We start from the raw sequence: 17,865 nt of genomic DNA, 5'->3' as shown, positions 1-17,865 counted from the left end.
AAGAGTAAATTTTAATTAGTCTGAAGTGTTCCAAATAACTTTCACTTCTCCTGAGTGAAACCCATCAATCTTTTCTGATGCTTTGCCCTTCTTTGAATGGATGTTATGTTTTGCTCAGCTGTTTTGTTTTGTTTTCATAAGTTCTTTTAGAATAGAATCTCATTCATACCAAGCATTCATTTTCTGTCCTATATTGCTGTCAGTTTCCCCTGATTACTTTCAAGTAGATTACTGGAGGCAGCTTTCCTCAAAACAAAGAAAATTGAAGGTGAGGAAATTCAACAGACTAAACATATATCAAGTTTGGTTGGTTTGTGTGATGTGAAAGGAAGCTGGAATACCTACATTAGTGTTGGCATGCAGTTTTCTCATGTCTGTTACTTCACGCAAATTAAAGGCTTTTTGATAGCTTTTCTTGGATGCTTTCAAGGAAAATCAAATGCTTCTAAATACAGGGTTTTAATGTCTTGAATATCATGAACGTGAATATTGTTACAGTCTTAGTAACTAGTTCCCACCCATAAAAATCAGAAGGAAAAATACTGAATAAATATTTTTTCTTTTATTTTCTTGCTTGGGTTGCTGATACTTCTTTATCATACATATGTATGATAATATATATATATATATATAATCATATATGTATGATATATATGTACATAAAATATATTTTTATAAATATATTTCATTCTACATATATATTACCTGGAATAATTGTAGCATTTCATTGACTTCTTTTTTAATCCACATTTTATAAGATGGTCTTTTTTGGTGCACAGATTCTATAAATCAGAAATTAGTCATCTATGTTCCTTAGACACTGCTAGATATATGCAGTGGAGTTTTCATTGAAATTGGCAGGAAATTTAAGGCCAAACACTCATAAATAGCTTTGCAGACAAATGAAATGGGTGGTGGTGGTTTTTTTTTCCACTGCTTTATTTCTTATGAGAGCATGAGAAATGACATGTGCCCTACAAAGCAAAGTGATCAGGATGGACACAGAACAGCACAGATGCAGGGGACAAGTGCCTGGTGTTTAAAAATCAAACTGTAGAAAATAGAGGGTGTTGAAACTGATTTTTGAAAGACTAGAAGTGTGATGGACACTTCTTGGACAATTAAGGATTTTCAAGATTCTGTCAAAGACAAGAGGTTATTTTTCTTTGGGTCCTAGTAAGGAAGTAACATAAATAATGTATCTGGTTAGATAGTATTTGTGTTTTAAACAGTATCTGAGTATTTATACATCATAATGATTGGCTGGTTTGTATTGTCTTAAGCTCCTTCTGCTTTTCTTTGTTTTATAGCCACATGCTTACATATTTCTTACGGTCAGAGTGAGAAGAGTCAGAGCCAAATTGAAACATGTAATTATTATTACTTATTTATTCAGAGGCAAGTAGATTGGCCGTGTTACCAGCTTATCATAGAATGATAGAATGGTTTGGGTTGGAAAGGACCTTTAAGATCATTTAGTTTCCAACCCCCTGCTATAGGCAGGGACACCTCCCACTAGACCAGGCTGCTCACAGCCCCATCCAGCCTGGCTTTGAATACTTCCAGGGAGGGGGCATCCACAGCCTTGCTGGGCAACCTGTTCCAATTGCTCCCCAGATTATCTCTGACGCTTCTCTGTGAAGTCTTTTCATCAGTGAATTCTCACTAGTTAAGCTGGTGAGTGAATTGATGTAGGCATATGAGAATAAAAATAGGTTTAGGTGGACGTTGATTTTCAGAAAGTGCCATGCTGGCTTGAGTTTCACCTTGAATGCACAAGAGATGTAGTGCAGTGTCCAGCTTAGAGCAGAGCTGACCTTGTGCTCAGGGTGGGTGGTGCCAGCAGCCTGTGCTGTCGCAATCTGATCTGGCAGTCTGCTGGGATCAGCTCTGAAATTCAGAGGAGGCAGTGTGTCTTTAAGCACAGTTTAAGAGATTGCCCTTTTCCTTGAACACAGATTTTTCCCTTAGGCATTTCACTTCAGAATTTCCACAATAAAGCACATCACTAATGAGAATATTACATTACTTCCTGCCTGGGATTGAGCCGTTTCTGTGTTGGCTCCTTGTCTGGTTGCTGGTAAGGCCAGATCATTTTAGCGATGAAATTAGTAATACAATTAGAAATGTGCATTTCAAGTAGGATTTCCAGGTGGATAGGAAAAACTCGCTATCCAAAATAAGACTGAAGTAGTACAGTCACCCAGCAAGAGTTTTTATATGAGAAACACATCATCTTTTAAAATGATGGAGAGAATCACAGCTTCATTTTCTTCAGTAGAATAGATGCTTGTGTGCTACACATGCTGAGATGTGCGGTGATACTATCTGGATAGAAGCACAGGGAAGGTACTCAGTGCTTCTTTCTTTGTAATAGTCTCTGCTGTGAGTTAAGAGCGTTACAGTACAGACACAGCATGGACCAGAGTTTCCAAAATGGCCAGTCTTGTGTGTGCATGAATAATATTTGGTGCAGCTGTTCCCCGACTAGACGTCTTCCACGTGAAGCTTTCACAATGCTGTTTTGTATGTTTGTCCCTGTCTGTTTTGCACATTATGTTCTGATTCAAAGAACGTAAGTTCTCTGGGCCAAGTGCTTTCATGCCTATCTATACAGAGTCTAACAGAGATCCTGACTCACAACTGGGGATCTTAGCTCTATTGTGATATAAATAATAAGCTTAACGCTTAATGAACTTGTGGGAGAAAGATATCGTTGTTAATTATTCAGTAGCCTTATCTCTTCAAACAAGATACAGTAAATCTCCCAGTAAATATCTGAAACTTCCAGCAAGGCTTGTGGTAAAGCTGAAGTAGAACAGAGCTGGCGTGCTTTATCTGTTGAAGAAGGCAGTCAGGAATAAATGGGAATCATCTTTTGCCTCACTGCCCTAAAAGTGAAGAAAAGAGCTTGTTTTAGAAACAGCAGTGCATCAGAATGGAGAAGAAGCAAATTTGCATTGTGCCCTCCTTAATTCTTAATGTTCTTTTATACCCTGGACATACTTGTCCTTCGGGTCTGTAGGGAAGACACGCAAACTGAAAGGGAAGACTTGGCTATTTGCAGTCAAGCTGTCTGCAGTAATTTTTGGTGTTAAAGGATATTAAGCAACATCTAACACATGAATTTGAGCTCATTCTTTGGAAACATCTACAACTTCACACTGTTTTAAGGTTACATAATATGTATAGGTATTGTCTGAATACATGGCACAGAAATGGATTGGCCCTAAGTGAAAGACTCTGAGCCCGGTTTTGCCTCAAGGATGCATGTTCATAGCAGCCATATGCTTCAGCGGGTGCACTGGGGCACTTAGAGAAGGGTCAATATTTTGGGGTTTGAATGTGCTTTAACTGGGTTTTAAATGAAGTTTAAAATCTTGTATAAATTTTGATTCTGGAGGGACAAATATTTTGTGTATGTGCTGTAGCACACAGGTAGAGTGGTTTGAGTTGGAAGGGACCTTTAAGATCATGTAGTTCCAACCCCCTGCTATAGGCAGGGACACCTCCCACTAGACCAGGCTGCTCACAGCCCCATCCAGCCTGGCCTTCAGCCCCTCCAGGGAGGGGGCATCCTCAACCTTGCTGGGCAACCTGTTCAGTGTTTTACCACCCTCACAGAAAAGTTTCTTCCCTATACCTAGTCTAAATCTAACCCCTTCCAGTTTAAAGCCATTTCCCCTTGTTAAAAATTCCTGGTTAAGTTAAGAAACTGGGGATTCAGCTGAGAATGTATGGGATTTGACAGGAATAACTCTGTTCTTCTTCAATTTATTTATCGTTGAATCAAAACACTACAGACATAATTGTGGATTGATTTCAAACACTGTGATTTAAATCACTGATTTTAATCATGGCTTAACTAAGAACCCAGGAAACTTTGATTAAAATAATTGATTGGAAGCTTGTTTAAAGTTTATGTATTTAATTATTTTCCTAAATAAAAAGCTAACTGCTAAGCATGGGGATACTCCATATCTTTAAACATTTACTTAAACTAATACAACTCTGCATAAGGTAATCAAATCCTTTAACATCTGTTTTTACATAATGGCTGTTTTTCCTCGTGATTTCTGTCCAGATCTATTTGAATGGAAATTGACATTCAATTGCAAGGCATAAAAATAGCATTGTGGATTTTTTTTTTAATTTCAGGAGCAACAGAAGTTCGGTTCATATTGAATGTAAATACATTAAAATACATTTTAATTTTTGAACTTCTGACTTGTCAAGGGTATGTAAATTTTAAAACTATTTATTTTGGATAACTGTGTACCTGGGGATTCTAAAAGTGGCAGAATTCATCATACCTGAGTTTGTTCAGAGAAATGATAATGAGAGCAATTTTCTTCTGTCTTTTCAAATTCTATTTGGGTTTTTAATTTTGATTTCATCTAAAGTGTAAAATTTTGATTTTGAATAAAATCCCGGATATTAAGACATCGGTATCAAATCCCCCCTATTTTAATCCAGTAGCGTTTAGCAGAGAAGTGCTGTTCAAAAGATAATTCCAAAGAGTAGTGGAAGAAGTGCAAGGAATTGCTCAGTAAATGGCTGTTCCATGAGGATGCATTACTAGTTCGGAAAATAACCATAGGAGGAAATCCCCAGACATGAAACTAATTTGGGAATTGTCACGTTCAGAAAGCATAGGTAGTAAATCAGGAATCTGAGGTCACTGATTGTTGTTGTTTAGAGCTTAGTTTGCCATGGGTTACCAGGGCATAAAAACCTTTCTAAAAGTTTCCACATTGGTGATTGTTCTGTTTGAGTTACTTGTTTTCCAAGAGGAACAATGGAATATTTCTCAAAATAGTCTGCAAATAAAGAATCACAGCATGTTTTATCCATGGGCTGGGCTTAAAACAGTGAAGTTCATTTGCAAACTGTGCAATTCACTTGGTATACTGTGAGTTGGAATTGTGAATTTAAATTCAGCTGGAATTATCTGAATACTGAATATGTGGTAAAGGAAATATCAGTTTAAGATCAGTCTCAGTAACCGGCTGCTGATTTACATCTGCCTGGGGTGTTAGAGTGGTTTTTTACACTGGGGCTGCTAAGTTAAAAAAAAAAAATAAAAAAAAAATGAAGAAAAACTTGTTACCAGTCTTTTATGGGCCAAGCTCTTCTTTTGTCTAGTTTGTAGCATGGCTGTCTGTTCTTCCTATTTCCATCACTTTGTTTGCTGCTCAGAAATCTGTGAGAAAGACTAGGTTGAAGAAGTGGCTGATGCTGAGGATGGTGTTATGGGGAAAGGCCAACTTGGTGGTACACTGCTTGCAGGGATAGTTTTCAAGAGTAAAAGGGTAAAAGGCCAATTGGGTTGGCTGCCATTGGGGAAAAAGGTGTAACAGGAAGAGGAAAGAAGGGCAATACAGATTTCTGGTGTAGAAGGCTAACACAAATACTTACATCAGTAAAGTAGGTAAGAATAAAGACTCCATTAATGTAACAATGTCATATTAGTAGAATCAAGCATTCATCCTTCCAAATCACTTTAAATTACATACAACAATGAAAATGCTTTTTACAGTAAGGTTATATCCAAGATAACACAATGTTCTTCATATAAATGATTTTAGTTTATATTTCCACTTATGTTAGATGGTTTCTTAAACAGACAAGTCAGTCACTCGTGGTTAGCAAGGACTTGTGTTGCAAGTAAATAATGCCATTCTATGCCATTGTGATTTCTTTCCATATTTAATCAAATAAAGCCATTTTATTTTCTTTAAGTATTTGTTTGAAAATATCATTTTTCCCCACTTGCCATTTATAATAAACAGTCGAAGTTATATTCTACTTCCCATGGGAAATTCAGTTCCTTCCATTGTATGAGCCCAGCCTCTTATTGTTAGGTTATTCAGAAGTACAAGGCTGTTGGAATGGTTTTGTTTTGCCTTCAGTGAAAGAGCAGTAGCACGTTTTGTCCTGACAAACATTGCCCATCCTTACATTGGCAAAGAGGAAGGATCTGGCAGCAGATTTCACTGCAAAATGGCACAATGTACGCAGATCTAAATTCTGGATGTAAAATTCCCAATATTGTGTGGCCTTCTCTGACTTCCTGACCTCAGCAGTGCCCCAGTAATCAAATGATTATGATTTAAACTTTGAAAGTGTTTAATATACTGTAAACAAAGTAGACAAAGTGAGTTTTTATTTTTAGCTTTGACAGAAATACGTTGGTGAGCAAGAAAGCCTGTGTGATATCAGTAATAGTTTTTATTTTTAAAAGGGATTTTTAAAAACATTACCTGATCTGTGGTTAAAAGATAACTGAGAAAAACTTATCTGCGATCATCCTGTGATTTCTTGACTTTCCCTTTTTTCACTTCTAAGTCACTGTTCATCATAGCTTGATTTGTAGGTCCAGCTATGTCTGACCACATATTTCTGTGCAAGCTCAATGAAATCTTGTTTTTTTTCTTTAAAGAAAAATAAATGGTAGAACCCTGCTGATGCTGTCTTCATATAGCTGGTATGTGTGTACTTTATAGGAAAGGGAACAGTAACAAAGAGTATTACTCCTGTGACTCATAGGGATTATGGCAGTTTCAGACTTCAACGAGACAGGTGCTACCAATGACGGTCAGAATTGAAAAGGACTTTCTGGTGATTTCATTATACATCATTAAGGAAGGCTGCAGAACCCTGCACAGAACAGAGCTGGTATGCTCATATAACCTCATCCTGCACATATCTTTGCATAATGATGTTCATTAGGACAAGAGCACTTAGGGATGACTTCCCTCTTGTAAGTTACACGGATTGAGTAGAGAATGTGTGATGAAGGTAGAATTGATAGTAGATGTTCAAGGAATGTCAGTGGGAGTGGTCAAAGTGCTATGCAGCATGCTTAGGGTTAACGCAGCTCAATCAGCTTCGAGCCCACTGCCTGTGCCACGATCCAGCAGAGCAGAGCTCTCTGCTATTGGCTGAGGGCAGGGGAGGGAGGCAGAGGAGAAAATCCACCGCTTAATTTAGGCAGTGACGAATGGGTTGCTGTGCAGGATGTTTCACTCCTGCATGCCTGGGGTGATGCAGATGCTAAAAAGGGAAATGCATTTTCTCATTGCATCTTCACAAGCAAGGTGTCATGGATGGCAGCTCACCCTGGCTTGCATCTTCTAATGAGGCTGCTTAAGGTGACTGAGGGGTGGAGTTCTTAATCATACATAATATTAGTGTCATGCTGCTTTCCCTTGTCCTGTCCCCCCACTTTTCCCTGCTTTTGGGCTGGCTGACTCCACGTTCAGTTACAGCTCTTTTGTCTGTCTTGTCATTTGCTTTTGTATCTGGACACATCAAATATGACACCCTTCTGAGCTATTTTATTCTAGAGCAGTAGTCGCTGAAATATGTGGGGACATTTCCTCAGATTGAACAGGCCTAGTCAGAGTGCAGGAAAGGCACAACAGGTATGTTCACTGTATCTGGCAGAGAGCTGTTCAGGAGGCTTTTGCTTTGCTGAAAAATGATGCTGTCAGCTAATGCTCACATGGGAGAGGGTGGATTCACCTTTTCTGCACAGTATCTGAGCAAGAGGGCATTGCTTGTGGAGGCTAAAAGGGAGGGAGTCACAGCTGTTGGTACCACAGGCATCCACTGCATGTATCAGCATACGTGTTACTTTACATTTCTTAGGAGAATTAGTGCTGTGGACTGTCTGATCTTAAATATTCCTTCAACTCAAACAGAATTCCACCTATTGCTTTTGTGGTATGCTTTTCTTTATATCCTAAGTGCTCACTCAAGCATTTTAAGCAGTACCCTGCACTTCCCCTCTCCTCTGCATTGTGTTGGCCCAGCTGGATGGGTATCTGTGCAGTGAATGGCAGCAGTGAACAACGTGGGTTATATGGCTAAAAGAGAGCTGAGCAGAGCTTGGGGCTACAGGGGCACAGTCTGTTCAACCCAGGTGTGAAGCCAGAGACAGAACATGCTGGAAACCATTACACAAAATTTTGGGGGAGGGTTTTCAGACTTTTTGTGTACAAGTTTGGCCTGGCATATGGTTGTGGAACCTCACGGTTGTCTTACCTCACAGCCCTTTTGTTTGTGGCATAAGCTGGTTATAGGCTGATGCAGGTTGTGCCTAGTGTGATACTGAGACCCTGCCTGCATATGTTTTGTGCTGATGACATTCAGCCAAAGGCTTTAATATGCTTCATGCAAGCCCGGGGTCATAAATGGCTCTTATTTGTAGAATTTGGATTAATAAATGGGCTTTTCTTAGCCTAGCCCTGCTTTATTTGCTCTCTATTTTGGGAGATGATAATTGCTAGCTTCTCACACACATACTGTTCTGTGAGAATTAAAATCAGGTTTAGTTAAAAGCCATTTCAGCCTAATAAGACAGTACTGCACAATTTGCTTGCTTTGATTTTAGGCATTCATTATGTCAGCAACTGGAAATAATGATATTCACTTATTCTTTCTGGGTTCCTTAAGGTGTTTTGCAAGAGTAAGTAAATGTCATTATTGCTATTGAATAGTAAAAGCATACAGCCAGCCCCTGGTATCACACATGAATGTAGGAGCTGTCAGTCGGGCAACACCACCTCTGGCTTTCAAGAAGCAAATAAACAGGCAGAGGTAGTTCATGGATCCTTCTGTCCTCCACGTTGCTGCTATTTACACCCAGTAAAGACTGATAACGGGCTGGGTAGGCCTGGTATAAGGCAGTTCTTATATTCTGGCCACATCAGAACTTCAGTGAAACAAAGAGCTTTGAAAATCTATTCCTTGGTTCCGTATCTGTGAAATTTCAGCTTTGCAAAGCTTTTTTGGATAAAGCTGAAAAAAGCATGGAAAATACAGCTGATTTTTGGAGGGATTATTGTAGCAGGAATGTATCACAGTTTGGCAAGAGTGTAGGTCAGGAATGTGGAAGCTGGCACAGCAGGGAGAGGCAGTTGTGCTCGGAAGCTGTGAAACAGGGCTGTTTAAAGCTGCAGTTCAGCACCCACTGAGATTAGGGGGAAGTTCTTATTTATTGACACAGTTTATGGATAAATGGCACGTTTTCAAGCTGGAAGGAACCACAAGAAGTAATGTTGTATCCTCCCCGAACTGTGGCAAGATTAGTGTACCAAGGGCATGCAGACAGCTGTTTACTTGGCTTCCCCCTTAGCCTTGTGCTACAAACTTCAGAGCCTTTCTTGCTGACCTGTTCTAGCCCTTGCTGTCAATATGCAGTGGCATGAAGCCTTGAGCTGGCATGTAAGAGCAGAGGGATTCATTATATGTTGTCAGTCCTTGTCATTGCATGATTTCAGTTTGTAACATTTGTCCACTAAAGCAAAGCCCTGGGATTAGACCACTTCTGGTTGCTTTTCAAGTCATATCATTGATCCCTGATTTGCTCTTTGTTACAAGGTATCATGGTGCTTGAGCCCTTTTTCTTAAAGGGTTTGAGGAGATGAAGAATACTGATAGACAATGGGCAAATAGCAACCTGGTAGCAAGAATGCCCATCATACACTTAGGTCTCTTATTGTTCATTATCCAGCAAACAAAAGTGTGGCCCTCAGTGTCAAAAGGAGTGGTTCCTCTTCCTGTCGGTTGTGATAATAAGCTTAGACTCACCCTTTTGCAAGGTGTGGTGTTACCTGGGCTGTAAAATCATGAGGAGATGGTGTCCAGGCTGTACCTGTTCAGTCAGCTGGAACTGGTCCTGATTTGTGGCTATTTGTTGGTGTTTCAGGCATGGGGAGAGAACGTTACATTCATGAAAGGGACATTGATTTTGAGATGATAAAATACAGGAAAAAGCTTTGTTCCAGCCTGTCTCCTCTGTGGTTTCCAAGCATGTCTCAGTTGATGGGCATTCCCTTTCTGCTTCACTGCTCTTGCAGGCCTTCCCTTCCCTCCATCCCCTGCAGCCAGGCACAGAAGTTCTAGCACAGTGCCTGCAGTGCAGTTCTGCTTCCCTCATCAGTCTCTTCAGATCTGACCAGGAAATCTCTTGAGTATCTTAGATCTGAATGGAGAGGAATGGGAGCTCGGGGCTGAAGCAGCTTTCTGATGTGACGTGAGAGATTGTGGCATCCTCAGGGATGGAGGGCATTTGCTGGCTCTGGGCTTCAGGTTTGCTGTCTGCCTACAAGTTGTCTTCCTGAATCACAGAGAAAACTGAGTTGTGACTGCCAGGTCCCTGAGTGAGAGTCCTCGTGCTTATTAAAGACTATGAGAGCTGCTGTTTTCCACACCTGCTAGTGGATCACAATATGCCCTGTCATACAGCATTTAGTGCGTTCATACTGCTATCACCCTCACCTCAGTCCCTTGCTAAAAAACACTCTGCCTCTTCCCTGTCTGGGATGTGCCACCACTCACTGTTGGGATGGACATGTGGGCTTTGCTGCCACCCGATGGGGAGTGCAGGGCTCCCTTCCCAGCACCACTGAAGCAGTCTGGATCTGAGGAAAACTGATTCCTCTAGAAGGTATTTTTCTGAGTGGTGGTTTATGTAGCTGCTTCCCAACAAAATCTGAGGTTTGCACCTGGCAGTCATTGAAACACAGCATGAAAAACAGAAGAGAGACTTTCTGTCCTATGCTGACTGTCTGTCCCATAAGACCTGGGAGTCTCTGAGGAGAGGAAGATGTTTGCATAGCCATGTAATTTTCCTCTTTGCTTACAACTGTAGCAACTGTGGTTAATGAAGATCAATGAACCAGATAACTGACAACAAATGCAATTGTTTGTTTATTTGCAGATTGTGCTGGCTGTGGAAGAGACATAAAAAATGGACAAGCATTGCTAGCTCTCGATAAGCAGTGGCACCTGGGGTGCTTTAAGTGCAAGGCGTGTGGGAAGGTCCTGACTGGAGAATACATCAGCAAGTAAGTAGTAGCCTCTGCATCTCTCCTGCACTCTTGGCATGAGTTCTTGTTACCGGAGGGAAAGAGATTCCAGCAAAGTTCACCCTTCATCCAGTTTTGATTAACTTTTCATATTCACCAAAATCTTTGCTCTTAATTAGAGCTAAGCTGGAGACAGGAGGTATACTGGAAAGAATAACTGAAAGGTGGTGATATTCTGTATTTAACACAAGTACGGAAGGGAGTGTATCTCCACATTGCCATAAAGGGTTGAGGAAACTCTTACATGTGTTTTCTGTGTTAGTTGGATTTGCTTTGTGCTATTTTACTTTTCAACTTTGATGTTGAGAAAGAAGGTAGGAACCTGCCCACTGTTTTCTTTTGCTTGGAAGAGAGTAAATATGATGATGTGATTGACCTGGCACTGTTTCTCAACACAAATAAGCAACTGCTTATTTTCTTTGCACACTACCAGATTTCTTTGAATGGTTTCCACTCATCCCCATAGGCAGTTCCACAGATGTCTTTGGAATTGTACCACCTGTAGCTGTCTGTAGGTTGGAACAGGTTGCCCGGAGAGGTTGTGGATGCCCCATTCCTGAAGGCATTCAAGGCCAGGCTGGATGTGGCTCTGAGCAGCCTGGTCTGATGGTTGGCTACTCTGCCCATGGCAGGGAGATTTTAATTTGGTGATCATTATGGTCCTTTTCAACCTTGGCCATTTATGATTTAGAAAGACTGTTCTTAAGAACGAAATTTACTTCAGTGGTTTGTGCTTTGTCTTTCTCAGGTGGAAACTTAAGGGATAGTTATAAATCTAAGATGTGAATGATTTTTTTTTTTCTTCCTTCTTTTACTACAACATACATCTTTTGAAATCTTTCCTATTTGGCTATTGCAGTTTGTAAGAATGCCAATGAAGACAAGGCAAGAAACTAAGTCATGCTGTAACCTGTTTATTAAAAGTGGTTTATACTTTGTGGTTTTTCTTTTTCAGAGATGGTGCTCCTTATTGTGAAAAGGACTATCAGGTTCTTTTTGGAGTTAAGTGTGAAGCATGTCACCAATTCATTACTGGGAAAGTACTAGAGGTAAGTGCCTTGTAAACTGGAGTTTAAGATTTGGGCCACATCCCATTGTGTCTTCTCACAACCACAAAGAATGCAAAAACTTCTCCTAGGAAAGGTTTAGTCTTGATTTTAGAGTAAAGGTACTCACTTTCAGAAATATTTTTATATATCTTTTGTTGACTTCTAGTTGGAGACATCAGTGTTCTCTTTGCATCTGGCCAAATCACTTTTAAAGTTGTACATTTTATGTTGTCACTACTATCTCCCATGGCTGTGACTAGTCCTTGTGAGGTGGAATCCTTGAACTATGCATGGATCCCTTCATGTCATCACAAAAATGTTTAATGGACAAAAATGCAGGGGTTTTTCCTTGTGCTATTATCACTGAGATAAGGGAAGCAAAACTGTTGCCTCCTCTCCACAAGGGATAGCATGTTCAATGGAAAGAACCTGACCTTCAGGCTTAGGTCTGGAGCTGGGCTTGTATAGCTTAGTTTACTTTAGTGATGTTTAATACTCAGCCCTCCCTGGGGTAAAAATAAATACCCCATGTGCACATAAACACAATCCCCTTTACATAATAAAATAAGTTGAAGAAGTGTGAGAAATAGGAAGAACTTCAGTTACAGGTGTATTTTTTTTGAACAAGAAACTGGGTATATTTTTTTAGGGAACACTGGAAAATAGTCCTGAAAGAGTTACTGTAATAAAAGCAGCTGTAATTTGTTCTTGAGGGTGTATTGCAGGCTCTTGTCTTTGTCTGCTAGAAATGCAAGACTGTATCAGCCCTCATCAAAGAAGTTTCAGTTTTGTTGTGGAGTGGTAACAGCTTGACTTTCTAGGAGATTTCAGAATATTAATTGGTCTGACTGCCCCCAAATGAAACTCTGAGAGCATGGAGCACCCAGTGCAGCTGTCCCTGCTTCCACTGAGAGGGAATACAGTTTTTCAGTTAGCCATGCTCTCAGCCTGCCTCCTTTGCAACATGTACCTAATTCTTGTAGACTCGCACAGTTGAGTAATGAGAACAGTCTGAGCTTTCCCTTGAGTAGAAAGGCCGCGTCTCTGGCTTTTATCTGGAGGTCTACTACCATCTGCTTATCTATTCCCATCTACTGATGAGTTTTTCAGTTTAGTATTATGAATTGGTGACAGTGTAGTTGGAGTGGGAGGCACTGCTGGAGAGAAGTAATTAGATTTGTGAGACTGGGAAGCAAAAAATAATTCTAAAATAACCTCAGATGCTATTCCTGCTGTTATTGTATTACTCGGAACTTATCCAATCTGTTGCTCAAAGCAGTGCTGTCTACTTAGAAGCATGGAGATGAAAATAATAAAAGGGAAGGTTCTCTGAGTCTGTGGAGAGCTGTGAAGAAATGAGCCAGGTTTGGAGCCTTTTGTGGCGTGGATGTGAATATAGAAAAGTTGCATTCCTGTTGCTCTTTTTAGTATCAATGAGAAAGAAACCTAGCTTTCTGAAAGGATCTTGAGCTATAGCCTTTCAGAGCTGAATGAGATGAAGATGGGAAAAGATTAGTTTAACTGAACTAAGACTTGGCTGTCCATCATAACCTGCACTAAAGTTCAGGTTAACAGAGACTTTGTGTCCCATACAGAACCTTGATGCAGTTGTTTGGGCCCAAAGTTGGTTTCTCTCTCTTTTTCTCTTCTAATCGCTGTTTATTATAAGAAGAATGACAATATTTTGCTGAAATGCAAGTGATGGAAAAGGCATCTAACCTTATGTAAGGGTCAAAATTAGAGAAAATAGGTAAAGAATTTTCCATTTGATTTAGCCTCTGGAGAATCAGAATTTATTCATGAATTAGAAACAGACCCTTTGACGTTACAAATATATGGAAATATTAATCATGTAATCATCTTAAGTTGTGGTTCAAGCAGAAATTATAGTCTTACCATTTGTGGTGATTATCTGAGGCACAGCCCACAAGAATACAGTAGAGGGCAGCAGTAGTTCTCAATATGCAAGGAAGACCAAACAATAAAGCCTGTAGAATTTGACTTACTCATATAACACAACTGTTTCCTGATATGTTTAAATGATGTTTGAAGCTGACTGCTATGTGGCAGGTGTAGACTGGGCAAGTTCTTAGAAACTTTCACAAAAAATTTTAGTATTTTGTAGTCAGAAAGGCCATTTGGACATTGATTTAACTGTTAGCAGCATGGATAATCCGTGAATACAAATCTCCTGGTATCGTCTGGGAATGCAGGTGCAAGAGAGACATTTCAGCACTTTTTTTTCATTAAGCTGCACTTGAAAAGATGCTCAGAAGATATGACTGATGTTCAATAATGCATTAATGGAACTATAGACTAGTTATTTACTCCTCCTTAGAAGTCTTTTACACTGTTGAATATCACATTTTCAAAGGGGCAGTACTGAAGCCTTTAAATTAGACTAAAGGCATAGTAAGTGGAAATTTTAAGTGAGAAAATCATATGTCAGCATATGTGTCCCACTGAGCAGAAAAGGTAGTGTAGAGGATGGGGTCAGTGCACGACATAAATCCTCTGGTAACAAAGGAGATGAGAGATCAGAAGCAGCCCGGGCTGCTTGTCAATTAAATATTTGTTCTGTCAGGAGCAATATATACTATTTCATGATCTTCATCTGAAGGGATTATTTGCAGATTGGAGGGGGAGGTATGTGGCACGTTATATGCAGACACTTCCCTCCCATGGATTAGAAGCAATCAGCAGCATGCTGGTTTTCCTAAATGGCAAGTTTGTAAAAAAAGCAGGAAAACAAAAAACAAACAAACAAAAAAAAAGGAACATGAAACTGAGCTTTCTTTGTGGAGGCTGATGCTATCTGCTTCTTGAGTAAGAGTTAAAAATTGGTAAGGAAAAATTGAGATGCTGTGCAGCATTTCAGACTTGCAGCTCCTGGTTGCTTCTGTCCCTCATTGATGCTTAGCACCTCTGAAAAATCACGCCTTCAAACTTCTACACTGAGCAGTCAGCAAGGGAGACAACCACTGATGATTATGATGTGAGCCAAAGAGACCTCATCCCGCAGAGGGCACTGTCAGCAAACTGGGTTGGAATAGCAGATGTTTCATAGGACGTAGAATTCCTTAGGCTGGAAGGGATCTTAAATCATGTTCAGTTCCAGCCTGCTGCCATGGGCTGGTTGCCACCCACCAGATCAGGGCCCAGAGCCCCATTTCACCTGGCCTTGAGCACCTCCATGGGTTCAGCATCCACAACTTCTCTGATCAGCCTGTTCCAGTGCCTCAGGTTTGAGTTCAGGCCTTGAGAGGACAGTTTCTCCAGCCATTCTGTAAAAATAATATATTTGCTCAGTTTTAAAGTCCATTGCTAGAAAAACTGTCTTTTTTTTTTTTTTTTTTTTTTTTTTTTTGCTTTCATCCATGTATCGTGCAGGAAATTCCTTTTTTTCTAACTAATTCTGACAAATTTCAATAGCTGTAAAAAAATATACTGTACATTTAAGTCAAATCAGATATTTGTCATGTTATCTTGTGCATAACTTCCTGTGACACATAGCTGCAAATAATAGATGAGTCTACCACATATATACATATACAAATAATAGATGTGTGTACTACCACAATAAACGTGATGAGAATTTCTCTGATGAGAAATCGGTGTTGCAACTTTCTTTAGAGTACAGATACTTTAATACTTGAGTATTTCAGGATTCCGTTGTCAAGGCAACAGAGATCAGTGTTCTTCCTTGGGTTTTCCAGCAGAAAGAAACCTTCATTTGTGGAAAAATTACTGATTTCCTTTTAAGTACAGTGAAACACATTTATTGTCAAACAATAATGGCATTAAAGGCGGCCCTCACTATCATTACACCTTCCACTATGCTTTTGTTTTCATAGCTTCAAGGCTTGCCGATTGAAAGATGCCCATCTGATCCTAATCCTACAAATCTCTGTGTAGACGTGTGAAGTTCTGCACGTATTTAGCTATTTTAAAGACACCGGCTTAAATCATTTTTGTCTAATGTGTTTATCATACGCGATATAATTATTCCTCCAGGGCTTGATTTAAAATCAAGTTAAATCACTGAGAAGCTTTCCATTGACTTCAGAATGGATCATGCCTATATTCATGCGTATCATTTGGGCTTACCTAAAGTGTTTTATGAAGCTGCTAAGTAGTTCCTAAGCTCCTTTTAATTCTGCAGAAAGACGACAAGGCAAAAACCGGTGAATAACGTACATGAAATCAAACAAAGCCTGAAAATGAGAGTCAGGTGTGTGGATTTTCACCAGTTTTCTTTTGTGAGGGTTTTTTTTTTATAGTACTGTTGTTGTTTTTTGCTGTAAACGCTATGTGTTTGATTTCATGATCTAGAGATCAAGATATATAGAACTGCTATATCTACTGTCAAATCCTACAGCCATCTGGCTACTCTACCCATTTGTTTTTTTAATGCTACTCGCTTGTTATTCATTAGCAAAAATAAAACCATTTCGTGATTTTTCCTGGCAATGCATGGCTTGAGTTCCTGTTCTGGTGGGCTGTTTCCTGAGCCCTGCTGAAACTTGCATGCCACCTTGTAAGCAGTGGCGTGATGCCATTTAAACAGATGGCCCTGAAAAGAGAAATGCCAGGGAACCAGAAGTCTCCTTTGACTTCACCCTACACGGTCAAGTTCTGTGTATTTCAATACAGTTATTTATGCTGAACTTCCTCTTATTAAAAAGAGATTGAGTATATTTAAGAGGTAGCATTTATCACGAAGGAAGTTTAGTACTTCTAGATGCTGTTGCTTTAATGTGCCAGAATTTAAAGATGTTTAATCTGCACTGCATGTAATTCAGAGATGCTAATTAGAAATTAATAATAATTTAAAAACAAGAAGAGAGAGAAAAGGCTGCTATGGTTGTATAAGGAAACTGAATCCGTATTTAAAGGCAAAAAATGTGAGCCAGAGAAGCTTGTACGTTTGTTCAAGTGTTGATTTCAGGTCTAGATTTAGAAGCTCACATGAAATCATCATTTTTGTCTTGCAGAGATCCATGCTGTACAGGTTGTAGTTCAGTGCTGCAGTGCATTCCTGTGTCTGGTCCTGCATTCTTACACCTCTTGAGGAACCACGTAGAGAATCTCTTAAAACAAACATAGATGTGTTTTAATTCCATTTAGAAATGTTTAGTGAAAGGCAAACAAATTCTTCAGCTGAATTGAATGTTGAACAATGCTGCTTTCTTAGCAGTTATTCAGGAGTATCACAAAATGTGTCATTTACCAGGTTCTGGTTATTCAATCTGTTCTAATCAGGTCAGGGTGATTTAAAATGTTAAAGAGCTTTTATAAAGGAAGCAATGTAGAGCAAAGGCTGGTGTGGTGGGTCCACAAGGGTTCTGTTCTGGTTGTGCATTAAAGTGGTTATGAGGAAGATTGCTGAACAGTGTATTAGTGCTCTGCTTTCATATCACCACACACCTTGTAGGCTTAGGAGAGAATTTGCTCTCAACTGTGGCTCCCAGTCAGTGCTATCACCTTCCCACAGCATAAAAATGCAGCAGCAGGAGGCTGCACAGCACATGAGAAGAAGTGGAGGCACACAGTGCATGCCTTGATAGTTCTGTGATTTACTTTGTGTTTGGTTTTACTGCTCTTAAAATGAATGGGAAAACATGAATGTGTTGGTTATACATCCCCAGGTACGTGCTGAGAAAGCAGCAGCAGCAGCACATGCTGCCATTGTTTGCTCTGCGTTTGCTGCCATGGGCAGCAGGTACATACAGCACACAGCGCAGTACACACAGGGCTTTAGATGCTGGTAAATACCTGATAAGAGGTCAGATAGGTCGGCTTGCAGGGCCCACTGCACATTGATCAGAGTTACAGCATGAGACTGAAGGTTTCTCTATGAGTGCAGGGGGATATATGTGCAGGGAGAGCAGCAGTTTCCTGCATTGACCTGAACCAGAACACAGTCTCAGTGTAACTAA

General features: G+C 39.9%; 1 protein-coding gene across 7 annotated transcripts in view; it reads left to right on the top strand.

Moving 5' to 3' along the window:
- Window positions 1–17,865, top strand: part of ABLIM1 (actin binding LIM protein 1) — a 175,255-nt gene that overhangs the window by 97,909 nt on the left and 59,481 nt on the right. For all 7 annotated transcript variants that reach the window (XM_090145541.1, XM_090145540.1, XM_090145539.1 and 4 more), the window contains exons 5-6: window positions 10,730–10,856; window positions 11,833–11,926. In XM_090145541.1, coding sequence (XP_090001667.1) covers window positions 10,730–10,856; window positions 11,833–11,926 — 221 coding nt within the window. The remainder of the gene's footprint in view (window positions 1–10,729; window positions 10,857–11,832; window positions 11,927–17,865) is intronic.

The sequence above is a fragment of the Phasianus colchicus genome, chromosome 8 (assembly GCF_987193195.1).
Source record: "Phasianus colchicus chromosome 8, bPhaCol1.hap1.1, whole genome shotgun sequence".
NCBI classification, from domain to species: domain Eukaryota; kingdom Metazoa; phylum Chordata; class Aves; order Galliformes; family Phasianidae; genus Phasianus; species Phasianus colchicus.
Note: the sequence above shows the minus strand (reverse complement) of the source record. Positions and strands in the feature narration are given on the sequence as shown.